The sequence below is a fragment of the Arachis hypogaea genome, chromosome 5, assembly GCF_003086295.3.
Source record: "Arachis hypogaea cultivar Tifrunner chromosome 5, arahy.Tifrunner.gnm2.J5K5, whole genome shotgun sequence".
NCBI lineage: Eukaryota > Viridiplantae > Streptophyta > Magnoliopsida > Fabales > Fabaceae > Arachis > Arachis hypogaea.
Window position 1 is genome coordinate 38,084,346 of NC_092040.1, and position 22,977 is coordinate 38,107,322.

Consider the following 22,977-nt stretch of genomic DNA (forward strand, 5'->3'; position numbering starts at 1 on the left):
ACTCTGTAGGTTCTTCATGTGGAAGACCATAATACTGGCAGTTTTGCTGCACCATGATAATGAGCTGAGGATTCAGCTCAAAGCTACTAACTCCAATGGAGGGTATACAAATACTACTCCCATATGAAGCAGTAGTGGGGTTAGCATATGACCCCAGAGTCCTCTTGGACTGATCACTCCCATTTAATTCCATAATGGAATAAAAGAGATGATATGTATGTTGCTATTATCTGTGTTATAATAATGGAATAAATAAAAATAGAATTTGTAAAAATATTTTGAAAGTACTTTGTGAAAATTTTTGAAAAATTTGAAATTGAAATTTGGATTTTATATTAAAAATTTCGAAAAAGTAGTTTTTAAAATTGGTTAGAAAACAAATTTTTTTTTTTGAATTTTGAATTTTATAAAGAAAGAGAAAAACACACAAGAGATACAAGACTTAAAATTTTTAGATCTAGTGCTCCTTATTTTCGAAAATTTTTTTGGAGGGAAAACACCAAGGAACACCAAACTTAAAAATTTTTAAGATCAAGACACAAGAAAAACTCAAGAACACCTTGAAGATTCACAAGAACACCAAGAACAAAAGGAAGAACACCAAACTTAAAATTTTTAGAAAACTTTAAGAAAATTTTCGAAAATTATAAAAGTTAACAATAAAACACCAAACTTGGAGTTTGGCACAGGATTAAATCAAGAAAAATTATTTTTGAAAAAGATTTTCAAAAGTACTGGTGCTCCCTTATCAAGAATATAAGCCAATGCTTTAGCCAATTGGGAATAAATATGACACTTGATGCAGATGTTCTTGAAAAGAAATTATCCTATCAAAATTTAATGACTCTATAACAATAAAAATAAAAATAAAAATAAAAATAAATTATTCCTAATCTAAGAAATAAAATAAGCCTTCAATTGTCCAAACTCAATAATCCCCGGCAACGGCGCCAAAAACTTGGTGGACGAAATTGTGATTCCTATTTTGTGCCTTTTGGCATCATTGTAAAATTATGGAATTTTAGAAATTGGCACTAGTGAACACAACTCCGTTCAACTAACCAGCAAGTGTACTGGGTCGTCCAAGTAATACCTTACGTGAGTAAGGGTCGAATCCACAGAGATTATTGGTTTGAAGCAATCAATATTTATTTTATTAATCTTAGTTAGGATGTCAATAGGATTATTTGGATTAAAAGTGAAATTACTGGAATTGATAAAAGAGGGAACAATGTTACTTTGATATGCAGCACTGGGGAATATGTTGGAGTTTTGGAGATGCTTTGTCCTCTGACTTCAACTCTTCCTTGAGATCCTCTTCTCACACGCAGGTTCCTTCCATGGCAAGCTCTATGTAGGGTGTCACCATTGTCAGTGGCTACTTCCCATCCTCGCAGTGAAAACTATGCTCATGCACTCTGTCACAGTACGGCTAATCACCGGTTGGTTCCCGCTCCTACTGGAATAGAATCACTCTTTTGCGTCTGTCACTAACGCCCAGCAGGTTAAAGTTTGAAGCACGTCACAGTCATTCAATCCCGGAATCCTACTAGGAATACCACAGACAAGGTTTAGACTTTCCGGATTCTCATGAATGCCGCCATCAATCCGGCTTATACCACGAAGATTCTGTTGGGGAATCTAAGAGATATTCATTCAATCTGATGTAGAACGGAGGTGGTTGTCAGGCACACGTTCATGGGTTGAGGAAGGTGATGAGTGTCACGGATCATCACCTTCTCCACAGTTAAGCGCGAATAAACATCTTAGATAAGAACAAGCGTGTTTGAATGGAAAACAAAGGAATTGTATTAAATCATCAAGACGCTGCAGAGCTCCTCACCCCCAACAATGGAGTTTAGAGACTCATGCCGTCACAAAGTATGTAATTCAGATCTAAAAATGTCATGAGGTACAAGATATGTCTGTAAAAGTTGTTTAAATAGTAAACTAATAACCTAGGGTTACAGAAAATGAATAAACTAAGATAATTGGTGCAGAAATCCACTTCTGGGGCCCACTTGGTGTGTGCTGGGGCTGAGACTAAAGCTTTCCATGTGCAAAGGCCTTTCTTGGCGTCAAACTTCAGGTTATGACGTGTTTTGGGCGTTCAACTCCGGATCATGACGTTTTTCTGGCGTTTAACTCCAGACAGCAGCATGAACTTGGCGTTTAACGCCAAGTTACGTCGTCTATCCTCGCTCAAAGTATGGACTATTATACATTGCTGGAAAGCCCTGGATGTCTACTTTCCAACGCCGTTGAGAGCGCGCCAATTGGACTCCTGTAGCTCCAGAAAATCCATTTCGAGTGCAGGGAGGTCAGGATCCAACAGCATCAGCAGTCCTTTTTCAGCCTAAGTCAGATTTTTGCTCAGCTCCCTCAATTTCAGCCAGAAAATACCTGAAATCACAGAAAAACACACAAACTCATAGTAAAGTCCAGAAATATTATTTTTGCCTAAAAACTAATATTATTTTACTAAAAACTAACTGAAACATACTAAAATCTACATGAAATTACCCCCAAAAAGCGTATAAAATATCCGCTCATCACAGTCCTATTTTTCTCCTGTAAAGACATGATTTATCGAGATCTCGTCATTTTCACAATTTTTAGGTACCTGAACATCTTTTGGCATCAAAACTATATCAGAATTTTGGACAACTACAGGTATCTTTATTATGTCATTATCTTTTTTAATAGGAATAGTATTTACCTCTTTTCTTTTTCAAAGATTTTTGTCTTTGGAACCGACAGGCCTACCATGCTTCTGACGTGAATTTGTTTTGGTGGCCATTTGTTTGATTGGGACATCAATTCAGATTAGAGTATTTTCAGCTGGTATATAGGATTTAGTGATCTTTTTCGTATCAGAATATGCATCAGGCAATTCATTTGCTATTCTTTGCAAATGTATAATCTTTTGAACTTCTAGTTCATATTGCCTTGATCGAGGATCTAAACGCATAAAAAATAATGCATTTCAATTAAGTTCCTTTTCAAGAGGCTTATTCTCTCCTCCTAATATTGGAAATTTCGATTCATCAAAATGACAATCTGCAAATTGAGCTTTAAACACATCTCCTGTTTGTATCTCAAGATAACTCGCTATAGAGGAAGAATCATATCCAACATATATTCCTAAGTTTTTTGGGATCCCATTTTGGTGTGAGAAGGTGGTGCAATAGGTATCGCACACCTGAATATCCTCAAATGGAAAATATTTGGCTGCTTGCCAAAAGCTAATTGCAGTGGAGAGAACTGATGATAACTTGTTGGTCTCAAACGAATAAGTGTTGCGGCATGTAAAATAGCATGCCTAGAAATCGAGGTTGGGAGATTTGTTCTCATAAGTAAGAGTCTAGCAATCAATTAGAGGCATTTAATAAGTGATTCTGCTAACCCATTTTGTGTGTGAACATGAGCTACTGGATGTTCAACGCTTATTCCATTAGCCATACAATAAGCATCAAAAGCTTGGGAAGTGAATTCACCAGTATTATCAAGGCGAATTATTTTGATTGGATTTTTTAGAAATTGTACTTTTAATCAAATAATTTGGGCAAGTAATATCGCAAATGTAAAGTTGCGAGAAGACAATACGTACACATGTGACCATCTCGAAGATGCGCCTAAGACTATAAAATATCTAAAAGATCCACATGGTGGATGAATAGATCCACATATATCGCCTTGAATTCTTTCTAGAAATTTAGGAAACTCAAATCCAATCTTTACTAGTGATGGCCTTAAAATTAGTTTTCCCTGAGAACATGCAACACAATAAAATTCACTAGATTTAAAGATCTTCTGGTTCTTTAGTGAATGTCCATAGAAATTTTCAATAATTCTCCGCATCATGGTTGTTTCAGGATGACTCAACTGATCGTGCCAAGTTAAGAATTCATTCGGGCTAGTAAACTTTTGGTTTACAGTGGCATGTGATTCGATTGTACTAATTTCAGTATAATATAACCCAGATGAAAGCGATGGTAACTTTTTTAATATAACATTTTATTTGAATCATGAGTTGTGATATATAAGTATTCATGATTTTTCTCATTCATTGTTTCAATATGATATCCGTTCTGACGAATATCTTTAAAACTCAATAAGTTTCTTAGAGACTTGATAGACAATAGTGCATTATTTATTATAAATTTTGTTCATCTGGAAAACAAAATCATAGCTCTTTCAGAGCCTTCTATCACATTAGCGGAGCCAATAATAGTATTAACATATTCTTCTTTTGGTATAAGATGTGTAAAATATATGTTACTTTTGAGAATGGCATGCGAACTTGCATTATTCGCAGAGGAAAACATCTTTACTATATGTCCTTGTTATTTTTTTTAAAGACAAATAATAATAATAAAATGAGTAAAAGTATATGCACAAGAAAATTATTTTCTTGATTGAAATTGTTTTTCTAAGAAATACTGTACATAGTATCATATACTAAAAACTTTATTATTATTATTATTTTAGAACTTGACATATTTAGTAATTTTGAAATTCATAAACATATATATTTTATTAAATATTATTTATATACATCACACTTGAAATTTAAATACATTGGGAATAAGACTTAAATTTTTTTTTACATTATTTATTTACTTACATAAGTATTGAACCTAAATATCAAACTTTTTCATTATTGATCAAATAACCAATATTTCCTTCAGGATCCTCAAAGAAATCAAATACTTCATGATAAGTGGTGTAATTTTCAGCAACATTCTTTGAAACAAAATTCGTCTCCTTCTCTTTGTCGTCTTTTTTCAATGATGCTTGACAAAGATCAACTAGGTGCTTTGGGGTATGATAGGTACGTGACCAATGGTCCTTTCCACCACAATGAAAATATTTATCCTTTGTTGATTTATTTTGTCCATTATCTCACTTTTGGTGAGATCATTTCTTGTGAACATAATTTTTCTTATTATCAAAACCTTACCATTTACCTCTTCTGGGGTTATGATTTGCCCAATTTACTTCACGAATTGGGGCAGTGCCAGTTGGGCACACTTCATGATTTTTTAAAAGCAATTCATTATTATACTCAGCAACAAAAAGGCAAGAAATTAGCTCAGAATATTTTTTAATTTTTTTCTCGATACTGCTGCTGCAGGAGCACATTCGAGGCATGGAAGGTCGAGAAAGTTTTCTCTAACATGTCATTATCAGTTATCTTTTCCCCACATAATTTCATTCGTGAGGTAATTCGAAACATTGCTGAATTGTATTCATTTATGGATTTAAAATCATGTAGATGTAAGTGCGTCTACTCATATCGAGTTTGAGAAAGTATCACTGTCTTTTGATAATTATACCTTTTTTCAAGGTTTTTCCATAGATCTGCATGATCTTTTAGTGTGAGATATTCATTTTTCAATCCTTCGTAAAGATGACGACGAAGGAAGATTATGGCTTTGGTTTTATCCTTCTGGAATGTATTATTTTCAGTGTTAATGGTATCTCCTAGATCCATTGAATCAAGATGGATTTCGCCATCTAGTATCCATGATAAGTAGTTATTTTCAGATATATCAAGAGCATTAAATTCAAAATGAGAGAGCTTTGACATAATAAAAATTTATTACCTGAGTCTTTTTAAAATTTGATCAGAGTCTTATACGAGTCTTATACTGATAATGTGTTGTAAAATAAATAAATAAAGAAGAAAAAATAAGTATAAAATAAAGAAGTGTAAATAAATAACTCTAGTATTAATATTCACCACAATTAATATTTCAATATAATAGAAATAATTCATATATATATATATAGCATGTAAAGAAAGAGAAAAATACTTTATTATTGTTGTGTGTATTGCTTGAGGTTTAATTTCCTATTTATATACATTACGTTTTCAAATTTTTTTAATGCATTTCATCTTTGAGAACATAAATTGCCTATAATAAATAAACATCTACATCCCCATTCTAATCACAACATTTTGTTATTTTTGTAACAGACCATTAATTATTTTCAGAGATGAGGTTTGAATTTTTTTTTTTGGGATGGTCTGAGGATATGGTTAGGCTCAAGTTGGGTCTTGGCCTTTACTATGGGTAGCAAGCCTTTTTTAACTTCTACATAAAACAATCCAACACCTTCCAAAATCGAAACCCAACGAAATCCAAAAGACAAAAAAAAAAAGGTTGCACACGTTACATAAAAAATACACATAGATACGGTTAAAGAAGTCTTTCTCCACACGATAAAAGCTAAACTAGTGCATGGAAGTCTTTCTCCGCTCGATAAAAACTAAACTAATGCATAGATAATTAGATATAGATCTATTAAAGCTAGTTAATAGGCATACATAATCAAATTTTTCTTTAGAAAAAGTAAATTACAGCTAAGCTAAACACCAACAGATTGTAGAAAAATCCCTCACTGCTTCACATGTACTTGACTTTGGGGTTAATCATTGAGATAAGGTTAGCGGGCTTGAATTGTCACCAACCTAACTAATCTTAAAACAAATTAAATGCGACCGCATCGACGGCAACGACTCTGCCACGTGGCACAACTTTCTTACTGTGTAAACCGCTGTAGTACTTTCTCTCTCCTAATCCTAAAAATAAAAAAAAGGGAAAGAGGTTATTCGAAGTCTTATTTGTATAGCGCGTCGTGAAGCAAAGCGTTGCGTTGCGTTTGTTGAAGGGAATGGAACGGAAGGAGCTGGTTGGGTGTGTCCTCTTGAGCTGCAACGACAGGGTTTCCATCTTCTGAAATTCCGTTACGATTTCGATAAGAGAGAGAAAGAGAGAAAGAGAGAGAGACAGATTCTTTGAAAATGGATGAACCTTTCTTCGATCTGGTTGAGTTCATGAAGAATCCCTCCATAACGGAGACATTCGTCGACATACTGCTATGCGCGGTGCCGATTTGGCTCGCCGTCATGATTGGCCTTGTCATCGGGTGGTCCTGGCGCCCGCGATGGACTGGCCTCGTCTTCCTCGGCCTCCGCAGCAAGTTCCGTTTCCTCTGGACGGCTCCGCCGGGATTCGGTGCCCGCCGACTCTGGTTCGCCTTCACCGCACTTTCCGCCTTCTCCATCTGCCGTACCTATTGGTTCAATCTCAAAGGCAAAGCCAAAGCCAAAGAGCAACAGCAGGAGCAGCATCCTTCCAAATCCGACGACATTGCTGAATCCAATTCCCCCAACCCTGCCAGAGATACTTCGAGGTGCCTCCTCAATTCTCCACCTCTTTTACTTGTTTGTCTATTTTCTACATTGTTTTTTAATTTAATTATTTTATGTCAATGCTGCTTATTTTGATAACTACTGCAAATTCGAAATTCAAGCGCTAGCTCGAGCTTTGATTTATCTGGTTTTGATGATGGTGAATATTAAACTAGGAATGCTTTCGTGAAAAATTGTATTACAAGGAAGGTGCATCGAAGCTCTCTGGTTATATCCATTTAGCAAGGGAGCAAGGTAGGTTAGGGCAAGAGATCCTCTACTAACAAACTGGAACGGGTATTTACGCATTAGGATAAGCCAATTGTTCTAGGGGGTATATTATTACTGTTTTCATGGATTATCCATTGACTAGTTTACTGCTTATTACTGTTTTTTGTTTTTTACATTTAGATTTTCTGCATTTCTAGGGAATAGTGTTAACTGTTAAGAAATTGATTGGTTGCTACACTGAAAACATCGAAGTTTGCAGTGCTTGTGTCTGGCATTTTATTTCCCCCATCGCTCTGTCCGTTAAATTGGGGGATTGTCTTTGTGTCGTATCTCCATCAATGTGACTATCGTCTTCTTTATTTATGGCGTCAGGAATTTCACAAATGCCCTGTAATAATGACCTTAATACTTGCTTGGTTTTAGTTATTGAATGGCTGTTCTACATATTTTAATTTTATTCATACAGGCATCATGAAACATTTAATTCACTTTACAACTTGGTTAATGCACATGAATTAGGTCCAGTGATAAGGCTGATGATAAAGGGCAGGATCTTGTTACACAAGCTGATTTGGAACATTTTCTTCATCTTCTAGAAGGGAATGATGGAGAGATGGACTGGCAAAGTTTTATGGAAAAGACAACACCAACCATGCAATACCAAGCTTGGCGTCATGATCCTGAGGTAGAATCTAGGTTCACTTTTCCGTCTCATGGATATTCTGCCTATATTATTGGTGAATTTAGATTTCATTTCTATCGGTGCCTCTGTTGCCTGCTAGTTGAAAGAGGATTTATCTCGTTAATTTCTGTTCCTTGTTTTAAAACAAACACCATAACCGTACCATCATCTGTTGTGTGGATGATAATAATGATGATCAATACATAATTCTGTTCCATTTTCCATTACGTATTTCTTTCTGATTCTCTAATTCCACAGCAAAAATAAATCAGCATCTGATATTGGATATGCTAACAGAACGGTCCTACAATTTACCGGAGCAGAACTGTCTTTGAAGATGCAACCCCAGAGCTGGTGAGGGATTTTTTCTGGGATGATGACTTTCGTCGTAAATGGGATACTATGCTTGCATACTGCAAAGTATTGGAGGAATGCCCTCATAATGGAACAATGGTTACTCACTGGATTAAAAAGGTATTTGGACTAAAGATCTTAGACTGTTTATGTCAAGCAAATGATGGTATTTGCTTTACTGATACCTTTTTTACCCCTTTCTGGGCCTAGTTCCCATTTTTCTGCAGCGATCGAGAATACGTTATTGCTCGAAGAATATGGCAGGCTGGAAATACATACTATTGTGTGACAAAGGTATGGTTGTGACACTGTTCACCACAATTTCTGGAATCTTTTGGCAGTTTATTTCTGTTTCTTTTACCATAGCTAGTCTCCACCCTACATTTTAGTATATTACAAATGCTTGCAAGATATTATTGTCTGCTATTTCTAATCAAGTTTCAAAGTTTGGGTTGTTGATATGGTTTGAGATACTATTTTGGGATAGTTGAAACTTGAAAGTATTCATGTCTACGCGCAATTGTTCATGAGACTTATCATTTTGATATCTCATGACATTTCTGTGTGTTTTTGGTATTTAATGCCAGAAGTTTTCACGAATTAAGAATTCAATAAAGTTGCAACATTATAAGGTGCAAGAGAGTGGCTTGGGACTTCAGTTTATCAAAAGAAATTTGTCTGGTGTTTCATTGCCTTTGCAGTTTTCATAACAGTTTCTTCCATCAAATGCAAAGACTGATTAATTTTTTCCCCTGCTTTCTGCACAGTGCATATGCTAATTTCATCTCACGACTTACCTAAATTTATATTTGTGCTGATTATTCTGTGTTAGCACAAGGTTTGTTACTCTTTAATCTTCAATGTTTTAGGGAGTGCCCTATGCAAGTTTGCCAAAACGTGACAAGCCCAGACGCGTAGACCTTTATTTTTCTAGTTGGGCAATCAAATCAGGTAAGAATTGTAAAGAAGAATCATTTTTTGATGGTTACTTGTAATTATTGAGAGGTGATGGTTTCAACTGCTGATATCGGACGTTTGACACAGTGGAGTCTCGCAAAGGAGATGGTCAGCTGACTGCATGCGAGGTTACCCTCTTACATTATGAAGACATGGGAATCCCTAAAGATGTTGCAAAGTTGGGAGTCCGTCATGGGATGTGGGGAGCCGTCAAGAAATTGCACTCTGGAATGAGAGCATACCAGAATACTAGGAAAACAGACACTTCTCTGTCAAGATGTGCACTGATGGCAAGTAAAACAACCAAGATATCTTCAGAAACAAACATGCATTGCTCGGTGCCTGCGTCATGCAGAGAAGAGGAAGTGAAGGGTATAATTAATAATGGTAGACAAAAGGGTCATGGTATCGACTGGAAGTGGCTGGCTATAGGTGGGACTGTTGCTCTGGTTTTGGGTGTTCACAATGGTCCAGTTGGCAGAGCTTTGTTGTTGGGTGCAGGGCACAGATTTGCACGGAGATGAATAATCCAGATTCTGGTGGAGCTTCTATTTATCTTCCTTCTGAAGATTAATCACATTATATTTAGACTGGCATATTTATCCTATTATATTAAATGCTAGTTTTGTGGTTATTTTTTGTACCAGTTTCAACCTTGTTAGGTTCATGTGGCTCTAGAGCCTGAGAATGCAAAGCTGCGATAGTATGTCTTGGTTTTATTATTAATTATTATAATTGAAAAAAAAAAAAGAAGATAATCCACTTGAGAGCGTTATTATCAAACTATCAAAGTAGTTGACCCGACCTTTATGTGCTGCCGTGATTGTTTGCATGGTTTATCAAATAATCGAAGTGCTCTCGAACAAATGACGTTTTCGAGATTACTCCCGAGAGAAGGATTTCGAAGTTATGACAAAAAGACAAACAGATATTCTATTTTGGTCAATTAATAGCTGATATTATTTGATTAAGTCATTTTGATCATTAAATTAATTTTATAGTTTAAAAATGATAACAAAATTCTAGTTAAAAAAAAAAAGAAAAGAAAAAATGCATAAAAAGAAGATGAAATATTTAATTGAACTTAATTACAGATTACCTAATATTTCTCTTTTGATCAATCGGTTGAGCTGTTTCTCCAAGTACATTTACTAATAAGAAATTCTGAATAGGATTTAATTAACGCGCCAAAACCCCTGCAGAATACAATGTCGGTGTCTGGGTTATTATGTCTTGTGGTTTTATGTGGAAAAAGAAAGAAGAAAAAAAGACTCGAGGTTGATCTTTTGGGTAAATATATAATTTGATCTTTGCAATTAATACAAGACATTAGATATCATGAAACTACTAATGTCAATAACTTAAATTGATAGGAAAAAATAATATAAATAATTATATCTCTGATATTAAATATTTTTCTTAAGTTATCAATATAGAACATCACTTCAAATTAATTTTTGATTATATTTTAATCTTTTAAGACTTGATTGATTTTATGTGTTTTTTAAAATGCTAAAGTAACATCAAGTCCTAACTTTTCTAGATCCCATTCAATGTTAAACAGCAATAAAAAAAAAAACTGAGAAAAACTAACGTGATATTATATTAACCTTTTTTTTTGAAATTATTTGACGTGTATATTAATTTGCAATAGCCATTGAATTTGACAGTATTTTTATGGATTGAATTAATCTGATGTTAATCTTTAGGAACCGAAATGCATACCTAAACTTCTTAAAATGTATGCACATGCATGCAAACAAAAGGAAGAAATAAAAAGTTAAACCAGAAAAGGTAAATAATTAGGTATTAATCCTTGACAGTTGAGAGAGCCTAAAATTAGTTAAAAACATAATAACAAATGAGACTTCGAATCAAACTGAAGCTCAAACAGAATACCTAACTGTCCTAATTGACTTCGCCATTTCATTAACAACTCACTCACATTTTGTTTTACTAATCATTAGAACCAACGTTCAGAACTACTTTAATAATGCTTTAAAGAATAGAAATTTGGTTCTCGGTGGAATGGAGTGTGCCACGTGGCAGATCCTCAACCTCTTAATTGCAGAAAAGGCAGAGACAGCTTCATGTAACAGTTTTATTATACTTGGACGTCTGGCTGCTAGAGAAAGAACCTTTCCACTCCATTTCTACTGCAACAACCTCATTCTCTCTCCCTCCTCTCTCTCTCTCTCTATGGGTCCTTCTTAGCTTCTTTCGTACTTTGTAGTTTGTACATCCATACAGTTAGGTATTCTTTCCATGATCCACTTTATCTAATTTTCACTCAAACGCACATATATATATATATATATACTTGGTTTTCTCACTGTTTTGATGCCGAGTTATTCTCATGGAGAAACTTTGGATACTGGAAAAGTGTTTTCATTGAATTGGATTTCTGATTCTTCTAACTGAATCAACTTACTTCGGTTTCAGGATTTCAGCACAAGGCTTGGGTGATGGTGACCAAGTTCGTTGTCCGCAAATGGAGCTTTGTGATGAGGAAGAAGGATGTTAGAGATGAACGGCGTTCACAATCTTGCACCTAACAAGTTCACCTTTCGGTATTCACAACCCTTGACATTTAATTTATTTTGATTTGAATGTTTCATAACACTCTATGCTACTTGTTTAGACTCCTAACCTGCTAAGTTCTAACAAAATTTATTGGATTAAACTTCTAAATGTAAAGAATCCAGCCATGCTTGTCCATCAAATCAAAACCAAAAAGAATTCAAATTTTCAGTTAATGGCTTTTGAACCAATTTAAAAATTTCCGTACGAAAAGGGCAAAGGTTCCAAAATGATGCATCTCAAAAATTTGATAAATGAGTAACCATTGATCAGGTCAATTGATTTGGTGCAACTATTTGTGCCTCCACGTTTTTTACATTGTAACATATACCCTGCACTCAGAATTTTTATTTTAAACAAGAAGGTTAATGTTGACTGTAATAATATTTCAGGACCTTTTTGTGAAGATTTTATCCTTCTGGAGATGAATGAAGAAAACGAGAATATAAAACCAAAGACTGATTTAGAACTCTTTCTGAATTATGCTAACCAGTGCGTTTGGAAAAATTTGAAAAATGAATCAGGTGCAGGTGCAAATGCAGCAGGTTCAAGAGTAGACATGACATATGCTGCCACTGACCCTCTATCTGAAATAGTTTGGTCTCCAGAAAACGGTTTATGTCTTAAATGTGCCGATTCAAGCTTTGCCGGTAAAAATAGTTCTCTTTTTCAGGATGTTGGACCGAGCAGTATGGTTATCACTCCACCACAAATTGTAAACACTGATAAGCCGGTTGAAGATATTTCTGTAAAACCTATAGCTATCATATGTACTGCCAAAGGTGATATTGCTGAAACAGATACTCATACTCCCACTATGCATCCAACAAGTTATTCAGGTGTCATGCCAAAGTGTAAAGCCTATGAAGAAAGTGATACAGGTGAAATTAACATCTTCTAATGCATCCTGTTGTTTCATATAGACAGGAAATTTGTTTTATTGTAATATTTGGATTCAAATAGGCCATTCTGAAGGAAACAATAATACATCAGTTATCCTAGTTAGTTGCATAGTTTAATTGGAGATTTCTAATTTGCTTAGCGTCCTATACCAGGCTTGCCGAATGATAAAAACAAGAATATAGTGAATCATGATGAGAACAATGCTTGTGATGAAGCCAACATTGGAGCTGATAAATTATCTGGGATAGAGGGAAACAAATTTTCTGCTATTTCAGGTATTGCTGTCATCACCACTTCTCTAGTTCTGTGGTGAAAAGAATCTAGGCATCTCATGGTTTTGCCTTTGCTTTTTCTAAACTCACATGTTAAAGGAAGAAACATCATTGAAACTTTTTTGTTAAAGAAAAATGTGAGTTCATCGGTCTTAAGCGTATTCTGGTTCCTATTTTCCTAGCAGGTCAGGTTGACCAAAGGCCATTGGATGGTTCATTACCTCAATCAGATGCGGCAAAACTAAGCATGGAGCGAAATCCTTCGCCAAGCAGGTGTTCCCATGGAGACACAGCTAAAGGCTCTGGTGTTCCAGGGACTAATATAGCATCTTCCAGCAGAGGCCCTCTAGAAAAACTGGAATCAACTGCGGAGAATGATTTAAGAACTCTCAGTGGTGCTGCTGCTTGTAAGGGGATTAAAAGGAAATCTCCTGATGCCGAACTGATGCGGCTACATGATAAGACTCTTGCAGTTTTGCAGTCTCCATGTAATAGCAAAATTCATATGACAATAAACAAGGGAAAAGATAAGTCCTTATCGGATGGGGGAGCAAATGTAAGATTATCAATGGAGGATGAGGACAGTCATTCAAGCGTTGAAAGCTGCAACAGCGGTGGTTTTTTCACCAGTTGTAAGAAGAGATGTCACTTTCAACAACAGTTAATGATTGGGAGCAAGAGAGTCAAAAAGCAAATCCAAGAAACTTCTGGTTCTAAGTCCTACGCTAAACAGGATAGCTCATTCATGAACTGGATTTCAAACATGGTGAAAGGATTTTCGCAATCAGTTCAAAATGAATCAAACATTTTGGCACTCACCCTGGCAAATCCAGATCATCAAAATGTAGCACCTGATGAGAGTCTTATTGCAATCAATGCCAATCAAGATCCCAAGCCAAAAAATACTGGATTCAAATCCATTTTTCAGGCCATATATTGTCCAACCTTGAAGAATGAGGTAGGAAAAAGAATGTCTCAAGTGGGTGAGGGTTGTGAAGATTTAGAAACAGGCAACATGATGCATGGAATAGAAGCTACTCCAATAACCTGTTGTGCAGAGAACAACAAGTCTGAAGCATCCAGTGGGAGAGATAATGCCGGTCCATCCTCACAGCCTACAGTTAAGCCTCTAAGTTATTTTCACGGTCATGAAAGCATAAAAAATGACACAATTCAGAACAAAAATTATTCCATCTTGGGCCTTAGCAAAGACAAAGAAGAAATGGTGTCAGATACATCTGCAACAAGACACAACACCAATAACACTGATAATGTGTATTCTAATCCTCTCTCTGAGAGAAAGGGAACAGATAACATCTTCAATAGAAGTGATGCTCTTCGAAGTCTGTGGATAACTCGATTTTCTCCGAAACTTCCAGCCCCCTTGACTACTTCTGAGAGAGGTGGATCGCAAGTCCCATCAACTAATGTCTCAAAGCTTCCCAATTCCGACAAACATATTTCTTATTTAAACAACTGCAAGACTGAAGAGACAAGAGAACATTCTCCTGATAATGCAGAGGCTCGGACTGCTTTTGAGGAAGATAGTGATCATAAATCAAAGCACCAGTTCATCCCTTTTTCATCTTCTTCAGGATTCAGAAATTCAGAACCAATGGCTTCAATGTTTGCAAAGAGATTAGGTGCCATCAAACATATCATACCCACAAAAAGAACAGATAGTACCACACAGGTACATTTCTTTTGTCTGTTTTGTGGGACAAGAGGTCACCAACTTGCTGATTGCTCAGATATTGCTGAAAGTGATGTGGAAGATTTGCAGAAGAATGTAACTTCATATGGAGGATATTCACATAGAGGATTGGAAGAACCTCCTTGTTTGTGCTTTAAGTGTTTTCAGTCCAATCACTGGGCAATTTCATGTCCCACTTCAATTTCAAAAAGAAAACATGTACCGGAAGTTAAAGCCTTGGTCAATGATAGTTTTCCTACTGGCAAGCATGTTAGCTCCAGCAATGAGGGCAGTGCCAGACTCCGACCTGGTGGAGATGACCAAATCTTTTCCAGCCGTCCTATTGATGCTGAAACTGTTCACCAAGGAGAAAGAAGTTTCAATTTGAAGCGGAAATTGAATGAAATTGTCCCCTCCATGATTGGATTCTGTGCTTCACTCGAGAAATACTGTAGTTCAAGTACAGAGGAAAACAAATTCAAAGAAAATCCTATCATCTCTCCACCCAGATTGTCAAAAAGGCAGATTTCAAACATACCAAAAGGAATCTCTGAGGCTGTTAGAAGCCTTCGATTGTCCCGCACCGACATCCTGAAGTAAGTAATGCAAGCCAACTATCCTATGCTAAAGTCATTTTCTGTATTAATACTAGTCATTGTATGGTTTTATGGTTCATGCATGATGCTAAAATGTTAAGGATGCAAGCAACTCTCAACCCCAGTATTGGTGCTTTCTCATTGACAGGGGAAATCTTTGCAAACATGAACAACTATTTTGATCTGGAATTGAAAACCATCGCTTGGAAATATTCATTTGAGAATAATTATAATCCAACACTTAAAGGATATTTGCAATTAATCTTACACCGGCGAAAATGAAGCAAGCTAACTAAATCAGGAAGTTTGTTAACTCAAAACAAAATTTGATAACCGGATCAATCGAATTATTACACATACATCTTATCAACAAAACAGCAACAGAATTACCAGGTACAAAAATGTTGTTATATATCAAAATTATACTTTAGGATGGAACAACAGATGAATTAGAATGCTTATAAATCTCCCTATAGTATATTCTAGTAGCCTCTATATTGGTAGTATTTCTTATAGTAAAGTATTCACTGACAATAAATGGATTAATGAACATAACAGGATTGTCTAAATTATATGCAGAGAGAGAGAGAGAGAGATGCATGTTTGTGATAAGTTTCCACAATTACAGTATCCTGTTGCTACTTATAAGACAAGTGAATCTTTGCAACTTCAATTAACAGAGTGCACTTTTGCATCAGGTGGATAAGCGGTGACCGGGCGATATCAAATCTTGATGGATTTTTCTTGCGGCTGCGGCTTGGGAAGTGGGAAGAAGGGCTAGGAGGAACTGGATACCACGTGGCATCTATAAACGGTATAACTAAAATTCTCTGCATGATTTATGTTTTATGTCATGATTACTACTTACTAGTCTTTGGTTATCTTCTTTTTGGCTTAAAAATCATGGCAGCTGTTTTTACGTTTGTTTTTTGGTTTCTCTTCTTTCTTCTTGTGGTGTATCAACAGAGGGCCATGATCAGAGTTCTGAGCAGAATACAAGAAAGTCTCTCTCAGTGAATGTAGGAGGCATCAAGTGTATGGTTGAAAGTCAGTTCATATCCAATCATGATTTTCTTGAGGTAATAGCAAATCAATCCTTGTACAATTTATTTCCACTGAACAATGACCATAAATCAGTGATTGATGCAACTGTAAAATACATAGTATCTCAGATCTCTATCTCTCTAAGATGATAACTAGTCCACATTGCATCTAGTTCAGTCAGAGGGTTTCATGCTTGTTTATATCTTACCGAGTATTAAACAAAGTTTGCTTTCTGGTATTAATATGGATGAAGACCTATGTCCTACTCTTTTCATTTCATTAATTTTGCATGTGATTGCGATGGCAACTCTTAATATCATGAGCTAGTAATTTTTTCATCTGCTTGAAATTCACGTGATCCTGGTGCTCTTCTTCATTGTAGGAAGAAATCATGGAGTGGTGGTCCACCAAATCTGAAGCTGATACTGGGGTTCCATCTGAAGAAGATCTTATACAAAAGATTGAAAGAAAGAAACTGTTAGGCCTCTAGGCATGATATAGTTATTAGAACAACGCTGAGTATTATTAAGCTTCTCTTTTCTTCATTTTCTTATTCAATTAACTGTATATCAAAAGGAAGTTTAAGTGTTGAAATGTTGCTAAACTATCATTCTTCATCTTATACAAAGTATATCTCAAGAAATGAAATTAATACAAATATACAATTTCTGTATAGCCGGAAAGTGCATCTGTTAGTTGTTCCTTGCATGTATGTGATCATGTGCCTTTTGTTGAACACAGGCATGTGGCACCACTGATTGTACTTAGTGAAAGGATGCCGCACGTTTATACTGTTTCAGTATATTTTATAGTTCATAGTTTTACACATTCCTTTATTTAAGTATTACACCATCTCATCTTATCTTTCATTCTATCCCACTTTTAATATAATGACAGATATATTATTGAGATTATAATAAAATAATTCACATGTTTATTCTAAAATAGACATTTATTTTTATTTTTATTTTATGCGAATCTTACCACAAATATAGCAAGCATGGAGAATTAGAAGTAATGATGGTAACAGAAAGTAGTAATAGTACAAATTTGTAGTCCATGTGCTTAAAGAAACTAACAAATAATTGCTTTAAAGAAGCCATATCAGCAGCTGTCAGCAACTCTGAGGCATTGTTGTGAGACATCTTCATTCTTCACAACCATATCGTTGTTCTCACAATATTTTGTGTCACTGTTGCACGGCAGCTTCTATGTCTTACTTAATTTAAACTACAACAAAAAATTGAGATTTTCAGAAACCCGTTTAATTCTATCATAAACTGATCTGCCCCCTCTTATTCAGGCTTCCTGCATGTAATGATCGCAAACTTAATTAGATCCTTCTTGAATCCTTCTATCATCAATGGCATAGCCAAAGCTCCTTTTATGGTTTTCAATCCTGCTCAAAATAATCCAAGGAAATTCAGCCTAGCAGCAGTATATATTACTCAATGGTAATGGATTTAACGAAAGCATTCTTGAAAAAGAAATAGCAATTTCAGAGGCACAAAAATCCATCTATTTTAGTCTATTTTATTCATTCAACCTCGTTATTCACTTGCCCGAACTTGGAAGACCCTAAAATACCACTAGAGAGAGAGGTGCAACAAATTAATGTCAAATGTAAATTTGATAAAGAGATGCAACATTTTCGACTTTTAATATGGTTCACACTTCACAGAACATGTAGACCAACCAACTCCTAGAAAAACAGATATTCAATTCCTATCATATACCGACAACTTGCGACTATTGTTATATTTATTATTTAATTGAGCATACAGAAAAAACATTTGAATAGCTACATATTTATATACAGAATATAATATAGAGGTTGCTAGCTAACTAAAGAAATAGTATATAATTTTCAAAGATCTAGGTGTAAACAATTACTAATAGCACTTACCACTGCGCAAGAGTGAAGTAAGACCCTTCCATGATAATGCTGACCGTATCACAGCGGGCCAGAATGGAGCAACATAGGGAGACCAATCTTCTGACTTGATGTCCTGCCAAAGCATGGGGATAGGTTAAGTTATTTGAAGATCTCAAAGGGTCCATCTTCAATAATTGGACTTGGCTAAGTAATTCACCTGTAATGATAGGGACTCAAGCAATCTAACATAATCAGCAGTTGAACACCATGCTGGAAGATAGAATGCATCACATATCTTCTTCAAGTGTTTTTCTTCCCATGGCTTTAAGGATTCTTCATCAGGGCCAAGATCTCTGTGGCACCATGTTACTATTATTATGGTGGCACCCGGTGCAGCTACTCTAGCCAACTCACTCACAAACTGCAAGTGGGGAAATCAGAATCAAAAGGGAAGAGAAATAGCATTCAAGTTCATTATTCTCCTATGCAAAAACCATGTTTGCTTTGATGGATATCATTTCACACTAAAATTTGTATGTATATTTCGGTGATTTTATTTTATCTTTATTCAAACAAAATTTATTGTCTCAATTTTGCTTTTGAACATCAATTTTGTTTCAACTTAATATAATACTCCCAAAGTTAAATCAAATATAGAAATAAATAATTAGTTAATGTTTAATTAAGCTTGCCTCAGAGGAGAAGATAAATAAATGAAGTACAACCTTTGCTTTGTCAGGCATGTGTTCTCCACTTTCCATGGACCAAACAAGATCGAATTGCCCATCGGGAAATGGTTGGTCTAAAGCATCTGCCACTTGAAACGAAACCTGTACAAGTAACTCCATTAATATACATCAAAACTTGGATTGAGATTTTCATCTCCAACAAATTTATTGTTCTCAAGTTCTAGAATTAATCTCGTCACACATATTGGTCCTCTCTTTGCTCTTAATAAAACAACAATTAATTCCTTGTCCTCTTCAAAATAACAATGAAACAACCAATTTGATGACTTTCAAAGTAGTAAAACTTTGTTTAAAACTAGTGTTCGATTTGAAATATTTTGAGCTTGTTTGGAAGGTTAGGAATTAGAATTCACTCCAAAGTTGAATTTTTTTTTTATTTCAAAAGAACTAAAATATGAATTATTTGAATTCCTTTGAGAAATTTTTTTTATTTTTTCAATAAATTTTAGCTAATGTGATTAAATATCAATTGTAGTTCCAAAAATTTTGTATGCTTTAGTTATTTCAAAAGACTTAGAAATGAATAGGCACGGAATAGAGATATTTAAACCGCACAAGTAAAACACAGTTACAAATAATGAGAAATTAAAAGTGATGACATTCTACGTAATGTTAGAATTCCATCAAAAAGCTTTTCATTAGTTCAAAATAATCAATATGTAGAATTAAAGCAGGTGATTTTCGAGATTTACGCGGAAACATACACTTTAAATTTGAAGAAAAAAGTATTCACGTGAGAAAAATGCATTGGCTGGTGTATATCATGTATCTGATCATTTACAAATTAAATCAAGAGGAGTTTGATTTTCAAATCAATTCTCACACCTTCAAATTAGCGGTAATGCTAAGGAGATAAAAAAATAGTCAAAATTTATTTTATTTAATATTAATTAATAAATATTAAATAATACAAATTTTGGACTATTTTTTGTTAATTTCTTTTGATTACTAAACATTTCTAAAATTTTAATTCTATTCTATTAAGAGAAAATCTAGGGGGCTAGAACTTTTATCAAAATCTAGCCAACACTTAACCAGCAAAAAGAAAATGAATAATTCTCCACCATTAGATGAAATTTTACACCATTAAAAATACTATTGATGGTTAATTGATAGCTACAACTCACAAAATCTACTAGCCCATAACACTCCTCCAGAATATATTAAAGTAATTTTAAATTAAAGAATTAATTTTTTTTTATATTATATTAAAATAATTTCAAACTATAGAATTGAATTTCAAATAGAAATAAATTGAGTTAATAGTCAAAATCATCCTCAGAAGATACTTCGATCTCCATTTTAGTCCTGGAAGATAAAATTAATCAAATTCTTACCTAAATAAATTTTTTAATCACGTTCTTTAATTTCTTGATACTGCCGTTAACTTGGAACGTGAAGCGACAGCGCAGCATATTAAACGGTGTCGTTTTGCATTCTTCATCCCAAAAATAAATGTTCTCATTCGTTCTTCTTCTCGCACCTCCAGCGAAGCCTCATTGTCGTTTCACAGTGGTCTCGTCACCTCCGTTGTTGCTGGTGGAGGCCACCCCTGCACATGATTCTCATTGCTCGATCGCTCTTTCAATCGTCTTCTCCTTTTCTCACTCACGCATTAGGGAAGAAGGCTGAACCTAGAGGTGGGTTTCTTGACCCAATCGCCTTCTTCTTTATCTATTTTTGTTGTGCTCAAAACCATCATTCATCTACTTCCATGGAACAAAAAATAATCCACACTAAAACAAATCTCACCATTCAAAATTCAAATTAATTTCTCTAATGAAAATAATGAAACTAAAAATCATAGCAAAACAAAAACAAAACTACCAACTTCAAATTAGAAACTAACATAGGTTTGCATGTGAAAAAAATCACAATAAATTCTACAAATAAAATCCCAATTGACCAAGAACCCTTTGTCCTCTTGACAACCCACGGTGGAAAGACCCGCATGAACAGCGGGTGAGAAAGTGAGCCACCCATAAAGAGTCGCAATCTATCCGAAGAAAACAAAGCACCCAAAGAAGAAAATGAAACCCAAAAAGAAAATACGGCTATAGTAGTTCATGTCACAGTAACCACCGCTGCCACCATTATTAGAACATACGCCACCGCCACCGCCTCCGGTTACCTGACCCGTACCCATCTCGCAAAAGGGTCGCCGGAAGAGCTCCAAATTAAGAATTTCGAACCACACAAGATCTTGCAGCGCCACCGCAATGCACTACTTCAGACACAAGTATTTCACGTTGAAAAAGAAAGAAAAAAGAAAGAGATTTTTGGAACGAAACAGAAGGATGACTGTTATGATAGGTGGTGATGGGGAGAAATGGGCTTAATACCTCATCTTGGACATCAAACAGCGTCGTTTCAACTTTTGGAGGCAAAAAGAACAAAACTACGTCGTCTGAGTATATTAAACGTTAGCCACGTCATCAATTGAGATGACGGAATGACAAACTCTATCAACACAATTATTTTTTGGAGATTAATTTGATTAAGTTTATCTTTTTGAGACTAAAATGGAGATTGACGTATTTTTCAAACACGATTTTGGCTATTAACTCAAATTTTTATCTTAACAAAAACAGATTCTTTTTTCGTATTAAATATTTTTCAAACAAACTCTAAATTTAATTGAATGTTTACTGAAATAGTAATAATAGATTAATCAACCTTGTTGGCCAAACCCTGAGCAGCAGCAAGAGCATTAGCCCTTTGAACTTGAACAGGACTGAGAGTAATACCCACGGCTGTAGCTCCAAATTTTTGGGTCAGATACCTTGAACTTCCCCCAATCCCGCATCCAACATCCACTATCTTCTTCGGCCATTTCCTCTCATCCTCTGCTATGTAACACAACACACGCACATCAATCAAAACTCAATTAATTAATTAAATTAATAAACAAATAAAGGAAGTGAGAATTGACCTAGAGGAATAGAAGCAAATCGAAGAGCTTGTTCAATCATTTGAATCTGAGCAGCACGATGATCGGAGAGGGAGACAGTAGAATCGGGAGGGTAAAAGCCATGGTGCATGTGATCTCCCCAAATATCCTCCCAAATAGCAGAGGACTCGTCGTAGAACTCGGCAATACCTTTCTTAAGAACTCCATTCTCGTCAATCACTGTCGAATTCTTCCGCTCCAACTCCATTGCTCTGCCAGAAACAGTTCTGAAGAACGAAAAAGAAGAAAGAGAAGAAGAGAGCGAGAGATGCTTTTGCAGCGGTAGAAAACTGCGATTGCGAATTTGAGTATTAATAGTTTTAAAGGCGACTGTAGCAGTTGCCAATAAAGCCATACCTCCTATAATTTTTATTATTAAATATTATTATTATGCAATTCTTATGCTTTTCTATGGTTCTGACAAGTGATAATCACAGTGGCCACTCTGTTCCATACAGATCTGGACGAATCGATAACGATTCTAGTCCAATACAATGCTTGTCTATGAGCAGTGGGGACTACTGATAATTACTTATCAACAAATACTCTTCATACAATTGAGTGAATTGACTAAACAGTTTATATCTTTTTGATTACAACCTCCAGGGCTCCTACTTAAATCCGCACTCACAATCTACACCACCTAATTGCTATACGTAAAGGGATTTAAATTTTAACTAATTTTAGTTAATAGAGTAATCAACTCACTCGTTCAAGTATTAGAATTTAAATTTTATTTTATATGTAATATTTGTTGATTAACCATAAATTATTAAATTAAATTTAATTTATCAAAAAAAATCAAGCATATGTTAAAATTGAAATTGGAGTAATAAGCAAGCGAAAGTAAGAGCAAAACTTCTTCACCCAGTGATGGGGTTTGACCAGA

General features: G+C 35.1%; 3 protein-coding genes across 14 annotated transcripts; 2 read left to right on the plus strand and 1 right to left on the minus strand.

Moving 5' to 3' along the window:
* The first annotated feature begins 6,518 nt into the window (after window positions 1-6,518).
* On the plus strand, window positions 6,519-10,208 carry LOC112801306 (uncharacterized). Its single transcript, XM_025843966.3, has 6 exons — window positions 6,519-7,203; window positions 7,952-8,117; window positions 8,412-8,588; window positions 8,679-8,762; window positions 9,338-9,419; window positions 9,513-10,208. The coding sequence occupies exons 1-6, from the start codon at window positions 6,812-6,814 to the stop codon at window positions 9,947-9,949; spliced, it is 1,338 nt and encodes a 445-aa protein (XP_025699751.1). The 5' UTR covers window positions 6,519-6,811; the 3' UTR covers window positions 9,950-10,208.
* A 1,080-nt stretch (window positions 10,209-11,288) lies between these two features.
* LOC112801307 (uncharacterized) lies at window positions 11,289-17,188 on the plus strand. 12 transcript variants are annotated; one of them, XR_011882082.1, is made up of 9 exons: window positions 11,307-11,674; window positions 11,868-11,995; window positions 12,398-12,886; window positions 13,061-13,183; window positions 13,366-15,469; window positions 15,618-15,862; window positions 16,168-16,283; window positions 16,436-16,548; window positions 16,896-17,188. XR_011882082.1 is itself a non-coding variant. In XM_072237155.1 (8 exons), the coding sequence occupies exons 3-8, from the start codon at window positions 12,565-12,567 to the stop codon at window positions 17,001-17,003; spliced, it is 2,886 nt and encodes a 961-aa protein (XP_072093256.1). In that variant the 5' UTR covers window positions 11,289-11,674; window positions 11,868-11,995; window positions 12,530-12,564; the 3' UTR covers window positions 17,004-17,188. The 12 variants fall into 12 exon arrangements, 8 of the variants coding, with proteins under 8 accessions (XP_072093256.1, XP_025699755.1, XP_025699756.1 ...); XR_011882080.1 differs by having other exon boundaries at window positions 11,441-11,679; window positions 13,363-15,469; XR_011882081.1 differs by having other exon boundaries at window positions 11,441-11,679.
* A 258-nt stretch (window positions 17,189-17,446) lies between these two features.
* On the minus strand, window positions 17,447-22,762 carry LOC140172915 (gamma-tocopherol methyltransferase, chloroplastic-like). The gene is made up of 6 exons (XM_025843976.3): window positions 22,071-22,762; window positions 21,815-21,984; window positions 19,115-19,219; window positions 18,607-18,810; window positions 18,420-18,522; window positions 17,447-17,912 (listed from the first exon to the last, which is right to left on the minus strand). The coding sequence occupies exons 1-6, from the start codon at window positions 22,441-22,443 to the stop codon at window positions 17,809-17,811; spliced, it is 1,059 nt and encodes a 352-aa protein (XP_025699761.1). The 5' UTR covers window positions 22,444-22,762; the 3' UTR covers window positions 17,447-17,808.
* Between the last annotated feature and the right edge of the window lie 215 nt (window positions 22,763-22,977).

Excerpts from the sequence above, each read along its gene's own strand:
- LOC112801306 (XM_025843966.3), top strand. The coding sequence starts at position 6,812 with ATGGATGAACCTTTCTTCGATCTGGTTGAGTTCATGAAGAATCCCTCC. Across the intron at positions 8,118-8,411 it reads CTTGGCGTCATGATCCTGAG|AACGGTCCTACAATTTACCG; the intron begins GTAGAATCTAGG and ends ATATGCTAACAG. Across the intron at positions 8,589-8,678 it reads TTACTCACTGGATTAAAAAG|TTCCCATTTTTCTGCAGCGA; the intron begins GTATTTGGACTA and ends TTCTGGGCCTAG.
- LOC112801307 (XM_025843967.3), top strand. The coding sequence starts at position 12,430 with ATGAATGAAGAAAACGAGAATATAAAACCAAAGACTGATTTAGAACTC. Across the intron at positions 13,184-13,362 it reads CAAATTTTCTGCTATTTCAG|CAGGTCAGGTTGACCAAAGG; the intron begins GTATTGCTGTCA and ends CTATTTTCCTAG. Across the intron at positions 16,284-16,435 it reads CCACGTGGCATCTATAAACG|AGGGCCATGATCAGAGTTCT; the intron begins GTATAACTAAAA and ends GTGTATCAACAG.
- LOC140172915 (XM_025843976.3), bottom strand. The coding sequence starts at position 22,443 with ATGGCTTTATTGGCAACTGCTACAGTCGCCTTTAAAACTATTAATACT. Across the intron at positions 18,523-18,606 it reads TTGAGTCCCTATCATTACAG|GACATCAAGTCAGAAGATTG; the intron begins GTGAATTACTTA and ends ATGCTTTGGCAG. Across the intron at positions 17,913-18,419 it reads TACTTCACTCTTGCGCAGTG|GATTGAAAACCATAAAAGGA; the intron begins GTAAGTGCTATT and ends TATTTTGAGCAG.